General features: G+C 37.7%; 2 protein-coding genes and 1 pseudogene across 3 annotated transcripts; 1 reads left to right on the forward strand and 2 right to left on the reverse strand.

Moving 5' to 3' along the window:
• Positions 1 to 5189: 5189 nt before the first annotated feature.
• On the forward strand, positions 5190 to 10508 carry LOC123664283 (annotated as a pseudogene).
• A 4597-nt stretch (positions 10509 to 15105) lies between these two features.
• LOC123663872 (peroxisomal biogenesis factor 3) lies at positions 15106 to 17076 on the reverse strand. Its single transcript, XM_045598519.1, has 2 exons — positions 16838 to 17076; positions 15106 to 16618 (listed from the first exon to the last, which is right to left on the reverse strand). Exon 2 carries the CDS (start codon positions 16401 to 16403, stop codon positions 15282 to 15284), a length of 1122 nt encoding a protein of 373 aa, XP_045454475.1. The 5' UTR covers positions 16404 to 16618; positions 16838 to 17076; the 3' UTR covers positions 15106 to 15281.
• Positions 17077 to 19609: 2533 nt separating this feature from the next.
• Positions 19610 to 20539, reverse strand: LOC123663847 (proteasome assembly chaperone 2). Of its 2 annotated transcripts, XM_045598485.1 has the most exons (2): positions 19962 to 20539; positions 19747 to 19869 (listed from the first exon to the last, which is right to left on the reverse strand). In XM_045598485.1, the coding sequence occupies exons 1-2, from the start codon at positions 20369 to 20371 to the stop codon at positions 19830 to 19832; spliced, it is 450 nt and encodes a 149-aa protein (XP_045454441.1). In that variant the 5' UTR covers positions 20372 to 20539; the 3' UTR covers positions 19747 to 19829. The 2 variants fall into 2 exon arrangements, with proteins under 2 accessions (XP_045454440.1, XP_045454441.1); XM_045598484.1 differs by having other exon boundaries at positions 19610 to 20509.
• Positions 20540 to 20938: the final 399 nt, after the last annotated feature.

Genomic DNA, 20938 nt, shown 5'->3' on the forward strand with positions numbered 1-20938 from the left:
GTCCCAAATCCCCCCGAGCCCTGAGAAACTCCAGAGAAGGCAACAAAAGGTTAGGAAGAGAAACCTGCAGCCACAACCACCGACCCTTTATTAGTTTAATAAGATTGGCACCAATTAAGGAGCACTCATGCTATATCAAAAATACTCAATTTGTGTAAGAGAATATAGTGATTGACTTGGTCGAAGGCCTTAATGAAGTCAGTGTAAATAGCATCTGCCGAGTATCTGTGATCAACTACCTCAATAAGGTCCTCGACAAACGATGTTAAGTTGGTAGACGTGGATCTAGCTTTTACGAATCCATGCTGTTCTGTAGTAATCGATTGTTTAAAGTGCCAAGATAAAATTGGGCATAATAACATTTCAAATACCTTTGCGAAGACTGATATAAGTATCTGATTGTACGCCTACAGTAAGTCGATGGTGCTGAAAATTTTGCAGCGACAAGATTGTGTGCAAAGTCGTGTATGTGTTTAATCGGATACCGGTCAGGTACAGTTTGGGCATTTAGCATACGTTAATCACCACAGGGACACCAACCGTTGTCTTTTTTAGGCACTAGGTGTAAAGAAGATACCCAAGGAATCTGTGAAGGCCAAGCTGTTCTGTTAGTAAGCACAGCCTCGGACATCTGTCGAGCATTTTTGGAGTTTGTCGGGTGCTAATCGACGTAGAGTACAAGAGACTGGAGGGCCTGGTGTTTAATGTCGCGATATGTACTACATAGTTGGGCAGGTGGTTTCGAGAAACTCCTCAAGAATTTTGTGATACCGAGTCTCACCAGTCAAGATTTTGACAGAGGCTATATTACTACAAATAACGAAGCGAATAACGAACAAGCATTTGTTACGACAATCAACAATGAGACCATAAAAGTTAAAAAAGTCATTACATTGGTTACAACAAAACGCCAATTAAATAATCTTCGAAAGCCAAAGTTAAGAAGAGCCAGATTAAAGGGTACATAATCATATGTAGCTATCATAGAACCTTTTGCAGCACATAGATTGTAGTCCGTCTTGGCACGACAATCTCGAAGACGGAAGAAGGGATCAAGGGTAGACACTTAAATCGCTTGCTGTGTCGATAAAAAACTGCACCTTTGAAGCTTGATCCGTTAGAAATAGGCGACCAGAAGTAGTAGAAGACGGGCAGTCAGCAGTCACCATTATTAACCACCCCTGGCGTTTCCCTCCTTGAAGTCGCATGGATTTACGCATTTGCTGGCTTTCTCTCTAAGCTTCCTGTAGTACCAGCAAAGTTGGTACTTCCTAAAGTTTGACTGGGATCGTCCAGACCTGGATGCTGATCTGATGCTGAGATGATCTTGCGAATCTGGTGTTGGATTTGGTGTTCTACTCTTCGACGCTTGTTGCTGCAACTGCATCCGAAGTTCGGCGACTTTTTTTTAGCGGGTATATATCCACCAACTTGAAGTGGAGCAGCGTGGTGGATTAAGCTCCAATCCTCCTTCTTCTACACGTAGAAAAAGGCCTATGCCCAATAGTGGGATGTTACAACGGGATGTAAAATGGTGTGATGTTATATCAATCGATTCTATGAAGGCTTAAACATTTAAGTGTATCCCGTAAATGGGGCGTCTAAAAACCCCTTTTACTTTGTTACCTATATATTATTTACTAGCTTCTGCCTGCGACTTCGTCCGCGTGGATTAGGAACAATTCTGTTACACATGATATTCTCAAAACTTTTACTGTTTACGCAGGGCAAGCAAGCAAGTACCGGAAGCGCTGAAAACAAAAAAAAACCGATTTCGAAACATTCTTTATTGGTACTCATATAGCCTACAGCCTTCCTCAATAAATGGGCTATATAACACTGAAAAAAATTTTCAAATCGGTCCAGCAGTTGCTGAGATTAGCGTGTTCAAACAAACAAACTCTTCAGGTTTTAGATATTTATTATTTTAGATTGTATATGTAACGTCTTGTAAGAGTTGTAAGCGATGCAAAACTATCAGTGAAATTAATTGCAACTTTGTAATAATAGTTGTAGGTAATTGTTAAAACAACAAATTACTTCTTCTAGTTACCACTTAACGTCTCATTGAGTTTTAGTATGCGTCAGATTGGCGACTAGAATATCTACCTACATATATGCTACCTAAATACTTCATCATCATCATCATTATTTTAGACTAATACAGTCCACTGCTGGACATAGGCCTCCATAAGTTCGCGCCAAAAATAGCGTGAACTCATGTGTGTTGCCCATAGTCAGCACGCTGGGCAGGTGGGTTGGTGAGCGCAGGGCTGGCTTTGTCACACCGAAGACGCTGCTGCCCGTCTTCGGCCTGTGTATTTCAAAGCCAGCTGTTAGATGGTTATCCCGCCATCGGTCGGCTTTTTAAGTTCCAAGGTGGTGGTGGAACTGTGTTATCCCTTAGTCGCCTCTTCGACACCCATGGGAAGAGAGGGGTGGCTATATTCTTAGTGCCGTAACCACACAGCGTACCTAATACTTACTAATATAATAAAAATTAAGCTAGTTTGTGTAGTTGTTAATAGGCTTGTAGGGACTGATCTTTGAAACCACTGAACTGATTTTGAATTGTTTTACCAGTGCCTAGAAGGCTAGTACATTATCAAACCGTCATAGGCTTTATATTACTTATTTCTGTAAAAGTAATAAAATATACAAGTAGTCGTAAGGAAATGTATGAATTTATAGACCTTACCTATAGATCATCAAAATCGATGTTAATACAATGTATTGTAGGTACGTACTACGTACCTACTAGGTACAATAATAGATGTCAGTCTTTAGTACCTTGGTCGTCTGTTTTCGTTCAGCCCACAGCTCAACGACTAACTTAACCAGTAAATAATTAACTATCTATATCTAAACCGATTTGAGTGGCAGGTAAGAGTACGTGAAACTTTGGCTAAATGTGCCAAGGAATTACAAATTGTTAAAAATCTTTTGTAATTTTTTATTAACGAACGATAACGACACCGTTTGTTCAATTTAAACCATTCGGTTCGTATTCGTATTTTTATGTTATATTTGTTAGTCGTGATTGATCGACAACCACTAAAAATTAGGGATTACTTAAATAATTTTCCCTCGCTTTAGTCATAGGCTTGCCCAAGTTCGTTCTAAATATTCTGGATGTCCACAATCCTTATCTAGCCTTCACTGGAGATCTCACACAGTCGGGACGCAGGATGGTTCATATATAGAGGACGTCTGTCACAGTTATTACTTGCAGTGGGACACACGTGGCCGCCCCACTGTCACTTTAATTTGCGAATTGGCTATATGTTAGTTATTTCCGCTCCCATGCGGATGATCTCAAGTCTGATCCTATCTTTAAGAGAGAGCATAAACCCTTTAGTGAATTTCAACTTGAAGACATCACTCTCTAGTCATCATCTCATAGTCGAGTCCCATCATCAACATCCACGTCTTGGAACATTAACTGTCTTGAAACTATAAGCACAGACAACGAATTGCTCGAAGTATTTTGTCTTCAAGTATTGTAGAATTTTCGAAGTCTCGGTGAAGCCATACCATATGCCAACAAGCTCAACTGAATACTCCTATCAGCGAATTAGTTCAATTATATGGCCTGGGTAGCAATATTCTTTAAAAATTGGAGAAGTGTATACCTATTATATACCGACCGATTCTGAGTACCTTTTGTATACATAGTAGAGTGTAATAATTCTAAATTACGGTTTACCATGAATAGTTATATTTTATTTTATTTTGTTATGCTATAGTTGCTTTTTATTTTATTTTCCGTTATACGTAAAAGAAACATATATTGTTAATGACACCTTAATTGTCATAATCTTTGTTACTATATTATTAACAGACTTTCTAAAAGAGGAGGTTCTCAAATCGATTGTATTTTTGTGTGTGTATGAAGAACTGTAATCAAAACTTTTAACTGGGTGGACCAATTTCGATGTTTTTTTTTTATCGATAGGTAGTGCATGTCATGTGGTTACATTTAAATTTAATTGAGATCTGACAAGTACTTTTCGAGTTATATCTAATAATGGTAAATACCTACGCATTGAATATTTTTTGTCAACCTACTCTCTTCGGATTTCAGTTAAACACACCGAACTGGAATTGAATGTAAGTCATTTATACACCAATTAATATGATTCAGCTCCAAAGCGAGTACGGTATAAGGTCCAACCAAAGAGTTCGTCTATTGTAGGTAGTCAAGTGTACGTATGGTTTGTCTCTCGTTTCCCATTAATTCCTAGCATCTAACGCCGTTTACTATTACTACTATTGGCGAATGCCAAAGTATTTGGTGTGAAAGCGTGTTTAATGCCTATTGTTACTACACTATATAGGTATGCTCGTCTCCGTTCTTTGTATTTTAAAGTCAGCAGTTCGATAGTTATCCCATCATCCATCGTTTTCCATAGTTCGAAGTTGGTAGTTGTTTACCCACCAAAACTACGTGACAACCACGGGAAGGGAGGGGGTGCTGTTTATACTAATCTGCCTTAGCCATAGTAACTACCTATTATTAGTAGCAACAAATGTGAATACGGCCCGAATACATACTTTTAAGTGTACAAAAACTGACAAACGCATTTTTGTGTGCTGCCCGGTAAGAATATCTCCATTGACGTATGCTACTCTTGGCAGAAATAGTGTGACGACTGCTGCTTTAGTATGTCAAAAAAAAAAACTTCAACTGAGGTCTTTACTGACGTTGGACCCGGCAGAAAATACCCTGGTCACAATCAGAAGCAGCCCGACTGGTGAAGTACCTCGACCTTACAAAAGATCACAGCTAAACAATATTGCTTTCAAGAAGTGTTGTGTTCCTGTGGTGAGTAAGGTGACCACAGCTCCTAAGGGGAATTGGGGGCAGATTCCACAACGCGCTTGCTTGCTTCTGATATTTGTACTGTGGTAACCGCTTACCATCGCCAGGAGCCGTACGCTTGTTTGCCGACGTAGTTTTGTGTTAGCAATCAATTTAATAAGATAACCCTTGAATAAAAATAAGACCGTGCTAACCAGCACGTGGCAATCGGCGTAAAATAGTGCCACCCCAACTCATCCCGTAGTATCGTAAGAAGCGACAGAGGGAAAACCACTAGAGGGTGGGCAGCAGCGCCTTCTAAACATATGGTTACAACTGCGATCGCCAACCCACCTGGCAAGCGTGGCGATTAGGCTAAATCCCCTAAATGGCAGACACGACAAAAAATTGGAACCCAGTCCCCGGTGGCCCCATTAGTCCTGGCTACGGTGGCGGCCACGGTAACAGCGAGGCCGGGGGCCATAACCTCCGACAGAAGCCAGGCCCAACGACGACACTTGGCCCTGGTAACATATAAAGCTAGGACGCTGCGGACCGACGCGAAGCTCATTGAGCTGGAAGAAGGTCTCTGCAGGTTGAGCTGGGATATCATAGGGTTATCTGAAGTCCGAAGAGAGGGAGAGACTCGATGACCCTCAAGTTTAGCAACCTGCTGTACTACCGGGAGGCGACCAACAGTCCCAGGGTGGTGTCGGGTTACTCGTCCGCAGTATCGACGTCGTCAGGAGCGTGTCGAGCACGGTGACGTACCTTATACTCAAAATATTCAAGCGGTATTCGCTGAGAGTCATACAGGTTTACGCACCGACCTCGACACGTCCAGATGACGAAGTGGAAGCTATGTATGAGGAAATCTCTACAGCTATACATAGCTTTAAATGAAAAAGCTGGGCAGACAATGCGGTGATGAGTTGAGAGTGTAGCAATTAGGATACGGGCAACGGAACTCCCGGGGCTGGCTGCTGGCTAACTTCATGGAGAAGGAGGGACTCTTTATGATGAACTCCTTCTTCAGAAAGCCGGAACGGCGTAAATGGACCTGGTTGAGTCCCGACGGCACCGTCAGAAACTAGATAGACTTTATCATGTCGACGAACAAGCACATATTTAATGATGTCTCTGTGATCAATGCTGTGAAAACAGGAAGCGATTACCGACTTGTCCGAGGCACATTGAATATCGGTCGGCTGATAGGGTCTGCGCTCCGACCTGTGTCTGCTTAGATTCAAAACCCCGAGAGCTTTCAACTTGAACTCCAAAATCGCTTTGGAAGCCTGGCCGAATGCGTAGATGTAGACGAGCTCAATGACGGGCTGGTGGAAATTGCTCGCGCGGACGTCAGCCTGTACGAGATTAGTAGTGCTCTCAAACAACAAGGCGCCGAGTGATGACGGAATCGCAACTGAGCTTTTGAGAGCGGGCGGTAGGCCAGAATTCAAGGTCCTCCAAAGGCTCTTCAATTCCGTCATCCTCGAAGGCAAAACGCCAACGGCATGGAATAGAAGCGAGGTGGTGCTGTTCTTCAAAAAGGGTGATAAAGTCCTACTGAAAAACTATAGGCCCATCTCGCTTCTAAGCTATGTCTACAAGCTGTTTTCGAGAATCGCGAACCGTCTCGCACGCAGGTTTGACGACTTCCAGCCTCTCAAACAAGCCGGGTTCCGTAAAGGTTTTAGCACCATAGACCACATACACACGCTGCGGCAGATTATACAGAAAACCGAGGAGTATAACTTGCCATTATGCTTAGCGTTTGTGGACTACGAGAAGGCCTTTGATTCGATTGAGACATGGGCTGTGCTACAGGCTCTCCAGAGGTGCCAAGTGGACTGCAGGTACGTCGAGGTGCTAAGGTACTCATACTCTACGCTACAATGTCGGTCCGATTATAGAGCCAGAGCTCGAAGCCACTTCAGCGAGGCGTGAGGAAAGGGGATCTTATATCTCCGAAGATGTTTACCGCCAAGTTGGAGGACACTTTCAAACTTCTGTACTGGAAAGGATTATAATAATAATAATAAATCACTTTATTGCAACTAAAGATAGTAAACATAACAAACCTTAATTCTAGATACATATAGTGCAATGGGCGATCTTATCACTAAATAGCGATCTCTTCCAGATTACCCAACAGAAAAAAGCTAGCAGTGTAACGGGCTTGCGCAACAGTAATAAAGTTTAATCAAAATACATATATAAATTTCAACAGACATACATACATATATAAATATGCAACTAAAATACAATAAATAAATAAATAAATCATATAAGTTTATATATATTTATATACACACATTCATACATATACACAAACACGGGTACACAAATACATACATACATATACACACACATACATATATATACACAAAACAAACGTATAAATACACATACATAAGCCAATGAATAAACGTACGCGATAGAGAGATGGGTACAAACAGTGAAAATAAGTATGCATAGAGATGCTATTTAAGGCATAGTGAGGTAGAGGTGCTTTACGCGGTTTTTAAAGACAGAGATAGAAGGAGACTGACAAATTACTGGTAGCGCATTCCACAATTTAACAGCCTTTAACGTAAAAGATTTAGAATACGAACTCGAGTTATGAATTGGCACACTCAATTTGTTGTCGTTTTGAGAGCGAAGGCATAGATGAAGAGAAGGGTTGCCAAGAAAAGAAAATCGTTCTTTGAGGTATAGCGGTGAAGTAGGATAGAAAAGGGTTGTGTAGAGGAGAGACAGAATATGTAAGTTACGTCGATGTTTTATTGGCAGCCATCCAAGCCTTGAGCGATACTGTGATATGTGGTCAAACTTTTTTAAGCTGAATACATATCTTATACAAAGGTTTTGCAGGCGGTCGAGTTTATTAATCAGTTCCTCCGACAAGTCTGGATAGCATGCATCCGCATAGTCCAAGATTGGCATCATAAGACAGTTGACTAACGATATTTTAGTCTTGGTAGGTAGGAAATTTTTCCATCTTTTCAGAGAATGAAAAGTTGCGAAAATTTTGCGACTAATTTCAGCAATTTGTGGACGCCAAGAAAGAGAGCTGTCTACAATAACACCTAGATTTTTTATCACGTTGGAGTAACATACCGCGGAGCCATCGAATATAACGTCAGGAAGGTTATAGCAAGCAATCTTTGCTAGTTGTTTAGAAGTACCTAAAATAGAAAACTGTGACTTGCTGGAATTTACAGACAATCCAAACGACCGACTCCAGTTGGTAATAGTGCTCAGGTTAGAATTTAGGGTGTTTATAGCTTCTACAATATTCTCAACAGGCGTTGTCAAATAAACTTGCAAGTCATCAGCGTAAAGATGAAAGGAGATGGTGAGAAGTTCAGTAACAGTGTTTATGAAGATAGACAATAGTAGTGGAGAGAGCACGCTACCCTGGGGAACCCCAGCACTGAGACGGCAATACGAGGAATTGCGACCTCCGGCACAGATACGCTGTTGACGCCCGAACAGATAAGAATGAAACCATTCTATGACTTCAGCGGATACATTAATGAACTCTAAAATAGCTAGGAGTATATCGTAATCAACGGTGTTAAATGCATTGCTGAAATCCAGTAATGCTAGTATGGTTACTTGCTTGTTATCCATTCCAAACCGAATGTCGTCAAAAACCTTCGTAAAGGCCGTCACAGTACTATGGCCGGGTCGGAAACCGGACTGGAAAGGGCTCAAGACATTATGTTTAGTTAAAAACAAGGTAAGTTGGAAATGAATGATTCGTTCAAGGATTTTAGATAAGAAAGGGAGTATAGATATAGGTCGATAGTGTGAGGGTACTGAAGGATTGGAGAGTTTAGGGATTGGTATGACATTAGCAAGACGCCAAACACTAGGGAAAGTCTTTGAAGTAAGAGAGAAGTTAAATATGTGACATATTACAGGCATAATCTGTTCCAATACCAACATAGCCATTTTTCTACTTATTCCGTTAGAGCCAATGGCATCATATGAGATAGCTGATGCGTTCTTTTTAATGTCAGATGATGTTAATTGTTCAAATTTAAATGAAGGGTGATTGGGTTTGGTACGGCCTTTGAGGAAAGAAACAGTTTGTGCTTTGTAAGGGTTGGGGATAGAAGAATTGGAAAAGTGGTTGTTGAGGACGTTCAGGTCTATATTAAGGGAAGTTTCATTTTTGGGCGTCCTAACCCAAGAGAATGAAGGAATCGCCACACCTCTGATGAGCTCTTTTTATCCACAGACAAATGTACATATTGTCTTTGAGCGTCCCTGCACATCTTATTGCATTTATTACGTAAACGCCTGTAATTATTGTGATTAAGTTCAGATGGCTTCAATTTGTATTTACACTTTGCAGCATTACGTTTGGTCATTAATGCTCTGATATCTTCAGTGAGCCAGGGTGCTGGAAGATGTTTCAATTTTATAGGCCGCAAGGGAGCGTGTTTATCAAAAAGATTAATAAGGATTCGGCATCAACATCAATGGCGAGTACCTTACCCACCTCCGTTTTGCCGATGACATAGTCCTTGTGGCTCAACTCAACAGTGTTTCCCTAAGAGTGGGTCTTAAACTGAACATGGACAAGCCGAAAATTATGTCGAGTGTCCATGTCGCAACCGCTCCAGTTCGCATTGAGAACACTGTTCTCGAAGTTGTTGACCATTACCTATACCTAGGACAGTCAATTCAGTTAGGTAAGTCCAACTTCGAGAACGAGATCTCTCACCGAATCTGACTCGGATGGGCAGCATTCGGAAAACTACAGAAAACCTTTGCGTCCAATATCCCGCAGTGTCTGAAGACGAAAGTCTTCAACCAGTGTGTGTTGCCAGTGATGACATATGGATCCGAAACGTGGTCGCTAAATATGGGCCTCATTAGAAGGCTCTAAGTCGCTCAGCGGGCAGTGGAGAGGGCAATGCTCGGTATTTCCCTGCGTGATAGAGTAAGAAATGAGGAGATCCGTAGGAAAACCAGGGTATCTGACATTTCTCGAAGGATCGCACAGCTGAAGTGGCAATGGGCAGGGCACATAGGTCGAACGGCCGATGGGGCGGAAAGGTCGAGTGGCGACCAGGTACTGGGCGCCGCAGCGTTGGCAGGCCCCCCACGAGGTGGATCGACGATCTGGTTAGGATCGCGGGAAACCGCTGGATGCGTGCTGCGCAGGACCGATCCTTGTGGAAAACATTAGGGGAGGCTTATGCTCAGCATGTGCTGTGTGGCTACGGCACTAAAGAATTTAGCCACCCCCTCTCTTCCCGTGGGTGTCGTAAGAGGCGACTAAGGGATAACAAGGTTCCACAACCACCTTGGAACTTAAGAAGCCGACCGATGGCGGGATAACCATCCAGCTACTGGCTTTGAAATACACAGGCCGAAGACGGGCAGCAGCGTCTTCGGTGCGACAAAACCAGTACTGCGGTCACCAACCCGCCTGCCCAGCGTGGTGACTATGGGCAAAACACAGGAGTTCACGCTATTTTTGGCGTAAACTTGTGGAGGCCTATGTCCAGCAGTGGGTTGTATAGGCTGTAATGAAATGCTCAGCAGTGGGCGTCCGTGAGCCGATATGATGATGATGATGAAAAGTAAGACTAACAAGGCGGCACCCTGTTTTCTGCCCCGATGGCTGTGGATTCATGTCTGCCCCAATAATGGTTGAAATATATTTATTTGCAGTGGCATAGCGTAGTGGGGGGGGGGGGGGGGGCGGCCCGCCCCGGGCGGCACTTTTTAGGGGGCGACAAAATTGAACAAAGCTTAAATAATAAAAACAATTAGTAAATACTAGCGGCCCGGTACGTGCTTCGCTACGTATAAAGTGAAATAATAATAAAAAATTACATCAAATTCATTTATTAATACAAAAAAAAAAATTAATTGCTAGGCTATTTTAAAACTTAACCTAAAACATTTGGATAAACAGTATTTTTTGTTTTTCCATTTTGAGAAGCAATAGTCGAAGACTTTTTCGTAGTCCACAAATGCCATACACAGCGGCTGATTATATTCTTCTGTGTTTTATATAATCTACCGAACAGTATGGATGTGGTCTACAGTGCTGTAGTTATTTCGAAACCCCGCTGCTCCGGTAGTTGGAATTCGTCGAGTCTTCTGGCGAGACGATTCGTAACAACACTCGAAAACAGCTTATAGATATGGCTCAGAAGTGAGATCGATGTGTAATTCTTTGACAGAGACTTGTCACCTCTCTTAAAGAACAGCACCAAACACACTACTGGACCACACCTCTGGCGTGGTACCTCGGTGGGTGACGGCGTGAAAGAGTCTCGCCAAGACTTTTAGGGCAGGTCGCCCTGTGGCTTTAAGTAGCTCAGTCGTAACTATGTCATCCCTATTCTGCTCAATCAGAGTAGCAATCTCTCTCGTATTTGAGCAGTGGAGGTCTCGGCGTACAAGTTTTCGTATCTTCTTGGAAAGAGCCCTCTGTTCTGGCGAAGCTGCTTGAGCAGTGAGCAACTCGCGCCTCCGCCACATTTGATCCAAGGCTTTGGAAGAGAGTTGGACTGCTTTGTTGACGTCGTCGGCGGAAAGTGCCTACGACCTAGTGTATACACCGTCTTCACCACGTTGTCGGTCATCTCTTCCACGTTGTCAGTAGTTTCCAGCGAATCGAATCGGTTTTGGAGTTCCCAATGAAACTGCTCGGAGCCACATAGTAATTGGGGCAGCGTACGTCGGAGAGTAAATTTCACTAAGCGGGCCGCTCTTTTCGGAGGTATATATTTAAAGTGCTCCGCAATAGCCGGTGGTTACTGCCAGTGTTAAACCAATTAACCAAGGAGACATCTCTGAATATATGCCTTTTATCCGCTATGATGAATCTATCTCGTTCCTCGTCATAGTGTTGGGGCTTTGCCATGTACACGGCCTTTGGGACTTCTTCTCAAAAAATTGAATTCATCAAGAAGAGCCCCTCTGACTCATAGTAGTTGACGAGCATCTGCCTCCTGCGATTCCTGCGCCCCTACCCGTGTGGTCCGATCATCGATTCGTCGCGGTCTTGTATTCCCACTTTAGCGTTGAAGTCTCCCATAACAACGTTGTAGAATGCCGAAGTAGTCCCATGCATGGCCCTAGTAATATCGTCATACAAGGCTTCGACTTCATTGTCAGATTGTGCTGAGGTCGGCGCATAGAGCTGTATCACTTCTAGGGAGTACCTGTCTGTGAGTTTAAGTACAAGGTACGCTACCCGGGTCGACACATTGCTGACTTCCACAACGTTGTTAGTGAGAGTCTTGTGGACCAGATAATTGACGCCACCTTGGGAAAGCCCATCACCTTCACGGAAGCAGAACAAGTGCCCGGAGTCCAGGATCATCGTGTCTTCGCCCTCTCTTCAAACTTCAGACAATCCCAGTACCTATGCTTCACTTAAGTTTAAGTTTAAGACTCGGTTTTACTTCCAGTTCGGTAAGGTTGTGGTCCAGCCGTAACATGCCTCCATTATACGTAACCGGTACGTAGTACCTGTAGTTTTGAGTGGCAGCCTCCCGTATCCCGGTGATCCTCAGCACCCTCCGCCCCACCGTTACCGCAGCCGCTGCTGTAGCCGGGAATAGTGGGGCTACCGAGAACCGAGGGCCTAAAATTGTATTGTTGTGTATTTAAAAAGCTAGCTGTAGGATGGCCATACCGCCATCGGTCGGCTTCACTAGTTCGACAGTGGTATTGGAACTTTGCTATTTCATATTATTAACTAGCTGACCCGGCAAACGTTGTTTTGCCAATAAACTATCTACTATAATATAACATAAGTGTGCGGGGATTTACTTATAAACGAAAGCGTTGTAGACAATGAAAGTATGCTTTATTTAGTGCACAGAAAAATTAAAATAACACGTATAACAGTCACTACTACGATCGGTACACAAATAAAACCAAAAAAAAACAATGGCCGAAAACAGTATAGTGAGTAAGACAGGAGACCGGCTTTATTCTCATCCCTACTCCGTGATGTTTGCTGGATGAGAGGTGACAACGTAATGTAGACATCTAGCGAGGATAACTGATCGATTGATAGTTATCGACCGGCGAAGACAGGAGATCAAATTGAATTGAGAAAAAAATCACAATTAAAGGAAATTATTAAAAATAATGAAAAATAAAAATTGCGATGGAAAAATAGGGCTTGATCGTAGAAAGGTTGAAAATTAAGTGTAATATAATTTTTTTTATTCTGTCAAGTCATGACAAAATAAATATAAAAATCCTGCCAAAAAAATTAAAGTTTATAATTAACAAATAAAATATAGGGGTTGATCGTAGAAGGTTGAAAATTTAGGGTTGTATGTATTTCTTAATGTTGTATCATAAAAAAATAAAAATATAAATAATTTATCTAAAAATAAAAAAAAAATTAAAAAATTAGGGGTGGACTACCCTTAACATTTAGGGGGATGAAAAATAGATGTTGTTCGATTCAGATGTTGTTCGATTCTCAGACCTACCTAATATGCACACAAAATTTCATGAGAATCGGTCTAGCCGTTTCGGAGGAGTTTAACTACAAACACCGCGACACGAGAATTTTATATATTAGATTAATTTATTTATTTTACATGAAATAGTATGTCTTAATAATGATCACTAATCTAATAAAATCTAATAAGTACTATTAATTATTTTGTATTGTTATTTAATTGATCGAAATTTTGATTTGGGCAAATTGAGATAAGGATTGATGAATTTTGCATGGAATTAAATAAAGCTTTATCATTATTATTATTATTATTATTGGAACTTTTCTATACCTTAGTCGCCTCTTACGACACCCACGGGATGAAAGGGGGTGGCTAAATTCTATATGTCGTAGCCACTCAGCTAAGTAAATTTTAGTATACTTTAAATTGAAATACCTAAATAAGGGGGCGGCAAAATTTTCTTCCGCCCCGGGCGGCCGACAACCACGCTACGCCACTGTTTATTTGTAGATTACTTACAAATATTTATCTATATCAGCCGCGTGTTACCTATGACGTGGGCAATAAGTTGTCTACCTTAGGAACAGATGACTGTGTACACGTATGTGATAAAAAACTGGTGTGCTTTAGATCATACGACTGAACTAAAAATAGGCCTTCCCTGCACACATACGAAGCGTAACTAGCTACGACAGACAGAGAAAGAAAATCTATGCTCGCACCTGTCTCTTGGCCCGTTCGCATCGTCCGATCACAATTTTCGTAACGCTCTCGTCACGCTTTCACCAGCTTACTCCCCAAGTCAAGTAAGCGTAAAGAAGTTTTACTTCAAAAAAAGTTATTTCAACATCAAGACAACTAGAGGAAGATAAATTTTGCCTTAAATAGTTACCAGTACTTACCTATATTGTTGGCCACAATGTATAGGTTAAAAGAGAAATAAAAGAAGGTGAATTTTGACATAGGTGGCTATCATCGCTGGGGGGAACTAAAGCTAATAAACTTGAAATCTAACCTATTTATTTTAGTAATGTTTTAACATTGTCACTGGCCAGTTAGTCCATTATATTTTCTATTCGAGATTGATACGAGAAAAGTAAGTGCATCTAACCCTAATTTGTATCCATAAATTTAAAAACATGAAGAAAGTTATAAAAGTAGACTATATTGTTTTTATTTTTCAATTATCTAATTGAAACGTAAACGGGTGTTTAAAGGAAACAGACATAATTGATAAAAATATTACATTTTTAATATTTAAGTTTATATAAGATTAATAAGAGTTAAAGTTCAGTGTTCCGAAAATAAGTGTGTATAAAGTTATTAAGATAAGGAATGAAAACTAGAACATTTTATTCACTTGGTTAATTTTTGTGCAGAACTGTGAGAACCAAATTTATGAATACTAAATCTTCATTTGATTTAAATTTTAATAGAAAGTATAAATGAATATAAAATTAATAATTTTGTACTTATTTAGAATGGAATATTTTCTATTGCAATCGCATAAATGGTATATCACTCTTTAACTTTCAAATATCCTATTTTAACCTATAAACTAGATAAAATTCAGGAAAACAAGACAAATAGTACCAACTACCAAAATGCATACTAGAAAATTTATTCACAATGAATGTAAAATCAATAAATGTACAATTGTAATAAATTTTATTACTGACCCCAAATTGAGTAAGACATAAAATAAGTAATACATATAATTATAACAAAATAAATTTTTTGGATACTTTACAGCAACCATGGTCAAGGAGAACAATCCTCCCAAAAAGTTTTTTCGTTATAATGAGTGAAATTTGCATAAACATTAGAAAACAATACATATAATTATACCACCCCACAGTATTTGCAAACATTTCAACATTATTTATTTTATAAACTACCCTGAAATGACCAAAGAATGTTGTTATTCTTGTGAAGTATACCTTTTAACTAAATTTTTGCAAATTAATTTATAAGCCATATTAATTCTAATTATTAAGTTTATCACCTAAGCAATATATTTATATATTGCTAAACACTTCATATACATTTGCACCGAGCATTTTTAGCTTCTCATTCAATGTAAGCTGTTGTGTAAGTAAATCTGGAATGTTGGTGTTGCCTTTGCAAGTATTTTTCATAATAAGTTCATTCATAACAGGTAAAAGTTTAACAAAGTGCATATCTAGTTTGTTCACATCAACAAATGGGTCTAAACTTGCTCCCAATTTCAATGCTCCATTTGTTATTACCTGCTCTTCTACAACTTCTAAATGGTTTTTCTTAGTAGGCACCCATTTAGCTGCAAATAAATTTGCTACCTCATCAACAACAGTGGAGAAGCTCCTACTGACCGTGGACATGGCAACTGACATAACTTCATCACTCTCTAAAATGTCCATGGTTTCTTTTACAATTGTATCAAATTTGGCATCGTTTATTTCAGTATGATCTACTAAATAGTGAACCATTTTTTTAATGGGATCTCCATCATTAGTGTCAGTGCACAAAATTGTTTGTATGGACCAAAAGATTTGTTCTACTTCTTGTAATGTTATTTTCTTTTTTAATGAAATAGGTTCTACAACTCTTTTAACTGCCTTTTCTATTTGCTTAGATAAATCTTCTACTCCTGGACCTACAAAATGATGACATAGCGACAAATATTTTGCTTGTAACTCACTGTCTATAAGTGGTTCACCTTCCTGTACAGAATCTCTGTACAAATAGCCACCAATTATATTCAGTTGTGCTCTTAATGTGACATTCAATATAGACAGAGCATATGTTAAAACACAAATTCTCGTAAAAATCATTATTTTCATCTGTTCCCATAAGGCAAGTTTATTGTCGGGATTATCTTGTAATTTTTGTATGATTTCTTCTGTATTAAGTAATCGTAAAATACTTTCCGAAACTATTTTTGACAGAGTAAGTATAGTTTGATTACATGTTCTCTCTGTACTTTCAAAATGTTGTTTTTTTCGAGTCATTTCAAAAAACTTTTTTGCCTCCTTTTCTTGCCATTCTCTAAGTCTTTTTTGAGCATAGCTCAGAAGCAAATACAAAGAGCCAAACACGGCACCAGTTACAATAAATTTCCTTTTGTGACGTTGCAAAAAGTTTTTGACAGCAGAAAACATCTTTATAACTTGTTTCTTTATTACTATTGAAATTCGAGAGGAGCGTCAGATCGATACTTTGTTGTATTCATAAGTCTTTTAGTTATAAAAGTTGTAGCATCAATAAATCTTTCAACACAGTTCATAATGCATACTTCAGTTTTAGAATCCAAGCGTACTGATGGTTTACCCATACATGTATCCCAGCACGTATCCGTAAGTCCGTGCACCAAAACCTGAAACAATATGGATTTACAAAGTACGAATAATTCCTTATTTATGAATAATTAAATATAGATAGAGCAAAGGTCATGTAAGCAACCGTAACCACTTTTACGATGAAAATAACATACTGCTAGTTTAGGCAGTATAAAGCCAAGATAATAAAAGAGGAAAACATAATATTTATCCTATTGGCTTTTTAATAATACTGAGGATGTAAAATTATTTTTTACCTGAAATCTTTGTTTTTGAGTTTCTGACAGAATAAAGTTTTCTAATTGTGGATCTGTACTCTGTTCTTCATTCATAATCAAATATATAATATCCAAATATACTTTTTTTTATTATATTAAAGATAAAAAGACTGGATTATTAATTTCGAATGGTGAGATAACAACCAAATAACAACGCCACCACATATATCTTGAGCTAAAGAAGGAATTGTCAATTTGTCAAATGTCAAAGCTAAAAACCAAGAACAAGAACTATACCACTTTTCAACCGCTCCCTTTTTCCTGGAGTCACTGATTGAATATAAAATTCCTTTTCCTATAAATTGTTTATTGTCTTCTAGAGAGTATGATGTTTTTATAAAATTGTATTGGATTATATATTTCTTAATAATATAGACATTTAATATACTGTATATGTTTTTTATTTATTTTTTATTTTCATTTTCATCATAAAATATATTATTTTGTTCCTTCCTATCCTGTTCTGAATCCTCTCATAAATTCCTCTTGTCCATTATTCACAATTTTTGAACATTTTCCTTAATTCCTGCTCGTCATTGGCAATGCACTAACGTGCAGTCCATTAAAAAAAAAAAAAACGAACTATATGTAGGAGTAGCATTTTAACTTTATAGCATGTTTATAGCATTGAGGCAACATATAATCTATGGAGGCAACATTGAGACCTACCCCACCCCAGCCTGCAAAATAATGATACGTCTTGTAATAAAAAATGCTAATCGATAGATTTTCAATAGCTCAATTCAACTACGTTGTTCTTTTAAATTGCTCATCTTAAATTATTTAATTAAAAATTAAACAAGTCGTTGAAAATATTCATTTATCAATAATTTCAAGCTCCTATATCTTTTGATGTATACAATATTTTAAATTGCTCAAAGTGTTAATAAACTGCTCAAGTTACATTTGTAATTGCTCAAGTACAGTTAGGAACAGCTCCACTTTCCTTAATTTTTAAATAAATATATATAGTTTGAACAAATTTAACGTTTGTATCATAAGCCACGTGAGCGCTGCGGATGCGCATAGATAATGATGGGAAGCAAAAAAATTGCGAATATTCGTAATAACAAATACTAATCGATAAATTTTCAATAGCTCAATTCAACTAAGTTGTCCTTTTAAATTGCTCACCTTAAATTATTTAATTAAAAATCAAAGTCGTTGAAAAATATTCATTTATCAATATTTTCAAACTCCTATATCTTTTGATGTATACAATATTTTAAATTGCTGTAAGTGTTAAAAAACTGCTCAAGTTGCATTTTTAATTGCTCAAGTATAGTTTTGAACAGATCCACTTTCCTTAATTTTTAAATAAATATAAATAGATTGAATAAATAAAATAATGATATTTGTTAAAAAAAAAATACGTATCGACAGATTTTCAATAGCTCAATTCAACTACATTATCCTTTTAAATTGCTCACCTTTAACTATTTCATTAAAAATCAATAGTCGTTGAAAAAAAATATTTATCAATATTTTCAAACTCCTATATCTTTTGATGTATACAAAATTTTAAATTGCTCAAAGTAGTTGACAACGTAGTTGAATTGAGCTATTGAAAATCTATCGATTAGTATTTTTTTTAATACAAGTATCATTATTTTGCAGGCTGAGGTGGGGTAGGTTACTAGTGACGCATCTGTTTAAATTTTAATGCTATTTGTGAAAAAATATATATAATATTTTAAAATATCTAAAAACCAAATTTAGGAACTTTGGCACAATTGAAATGTTTCTGTTTTGTATATCAGTAATATCGAATAATTCTAATATAAAATTAAAGATAATTTCATACTATAATATATATATAAGCTCATATGACCACATGACTGAAGTCAAACTGATATCTTACTTCACCCTCCGTTCGCCTCGTCCGTTCACACTTTTCGTAAGCACCAAATTTATCACTATTTCACATCCCTGTGTGTACTGTTTTTGATATTGTAAAAAGTGTATTTTAATCATGTGTTATGTATTTTTCTGATATCAAAATAAGTGTGCGGCTTAATGCTTTTGATTTGGTTTCATTGAATTTAGGTCTTGGTAAAGTATTCTTTAGTGCGTGGAAGTGATAATTTTATTTTAGGCTATGACAAGTGCCGTTGCAGATTTCGTTTATCTTGTATAAGATAGATGGCGCTGGTTTTTTTGTCACACGATTACTCTTATAATAGGTATTCATTATTCAATTGATACTCAATACCTAACTCATTACAAGTCAAGAAAAAGCACTAACAGCAAATTTGTCAACAATATATGATTTAAAATTAATTAATATTTTATTAATATTCTCTGGAAATAATCTGTGTAATATTTTTGATGTACTTATTTATTTAGTAATTTGATTAATTTCGATTTTTTATTTAAATATTCATTTTCAACAGCACCAACAGCTGTATTTTACTCTTAATATTTTTAAATTTATTGGCCTATAAAATTTTGTAGAAACAGTCAAAATTTATTGAAAATAGGTACATATAATTTGCACTATTGCGTAGAAAAAAAAAAAACTGTGCTTTACTAATGTAATTAAGGCAATAATGAATGTTGCTACAAGTTATTGAGATTGGAAATATCAATAGGTAAAGCTTAAGCTTTATCTCTATAATAATGTTTTTTTTTTATATTTGTGCAATATACTTAGTTTCATGCTATGCTCACCTGAAATCAACTTTATTTAGAAAAAAATTGCATTTATTATATGAGTTATACAAATAAGACGGTTAAAAACTAAAGACATAGTTAAAAAAATTAAAAAACATATATTCAGTAAATATCTTGAGGTGGCGGTCTACCGAAAAGCAATCTCCATGAAACTGGCTGTACTAGCTGAGAGAACAGATCTTTGTTTTCAGGAAACAAAGGAAGCACTTTTATTAATTTGCTAACCATATCATATGCATCAGGTATATTATCTCCTTCTGAACAGTATTTAAATAATATTAGACATGACAAACTCTTTTCAAGGCATATTTTGTATAGAAGCGATGCAAAACCTCCTCCTAAAATTTTTAAATCACCATCATATTTAAACTTTTCAATATCTTCAATTTTCATCTTCTCCGTGTAAGGATTTCCTTCGTTAACTACATACCTAAACGATGATGTAAGTATATGTTTCTTTTCATGAGCGTAACTGCTAGTTAAAATAATCACATCCTTAATGTTCTTTTTATTAAATGTCTCTATTACCTCTTCAAGAAATTGTTTTGCATATTTATAAATCAGTGGAGATCTTATTTGTAAGATGCAAATTTTTTTAGTATCTGACTTGTAAATTTCACAGGATGTTGAAAGATTTTCGGATTTTAAATTGTATGGATCGTATCCGATGACCGGGATTTGAGCTGTAGTATAAACTGATCCTATTTTCACCATACTCAGTGAAGAAATGAGTAAGTCACATGCAAGTTGACTAACATTTCCAACAGCAACACTCGGAACTAATAATGTATAATCGTCCAAACATTCGTCAAAAAATTTCCATATTGTGCTCTTCTCCATACTTTTAATTTGATCAATTGTAAGAAACCAATAGAATGATAAGCGTTTTTACCTGTATAAATGCGATCTTACCATGATATGTGATGTAAACTTCTTACTTGAAACCAAGCTATCAGCTATAAGCTAATGTCATTGTCAATCTGTTTTGTCAATGTATCCAATGTAACTAAAACAAATTTTACTATTAATTTTAGCTTATTAAAACCTTATATTCATTAAAGGTTTTCTCTTATTTCAATTTAATAAGCTAAGATAAAAAAGCAATATGGATAAATATCTTCGCGCTGAAAGGTTTGATATCGATCCGTCAGATACAAAGAGCAACACGGAGGGGAGTAGCCATGTACAGGCGTTCCCCTCTGTTAAGGTATAAGGCCAAATGGCCATATGCATACAATAAAACTAGTTGCAGCCGCACTGATCACTAGACTAAATCTAGTTGCGCGATTGAATCAACGTCCTTCAAAAAATGCCAAATTGTTCTGTTTTTTGCTGCAAAAAAAGATCTGCCACGTCAAATTTACTAAAACATGGCGTTACCATTCATACGTAAGTATTTTTTAATCA

This window comes from Melitaea cinxia, chromosome 21, assembly GCF_905220565.1.
Source record: "Melitaea cinxia chromosome 21, ilMelCinx1.1, whole genome shotgun sequence".
Lineage (NCBI taxonomy): Eukaryota > Metazoa > Arthropoda > Insecta > Lepidoptera > Nymphalidae > Melitaea > Melitaea cinxia.

Coding starts and splice junctions, on each gene's coding strand:
- LOC123663872 (XM_045598519.1), bottom strand. CDS start 16,403: ATGTTTTCTGCTGTCAAAAACTTTTTGCAACGTCACAAAAGGAAATTT.
- LOC123663847 (XM_045598484.1), bottom strand. CDS start 20,371: ATGGAGAAGAGCACAATATGGAAATTTTTTGACGAATGTTTGGACGAT.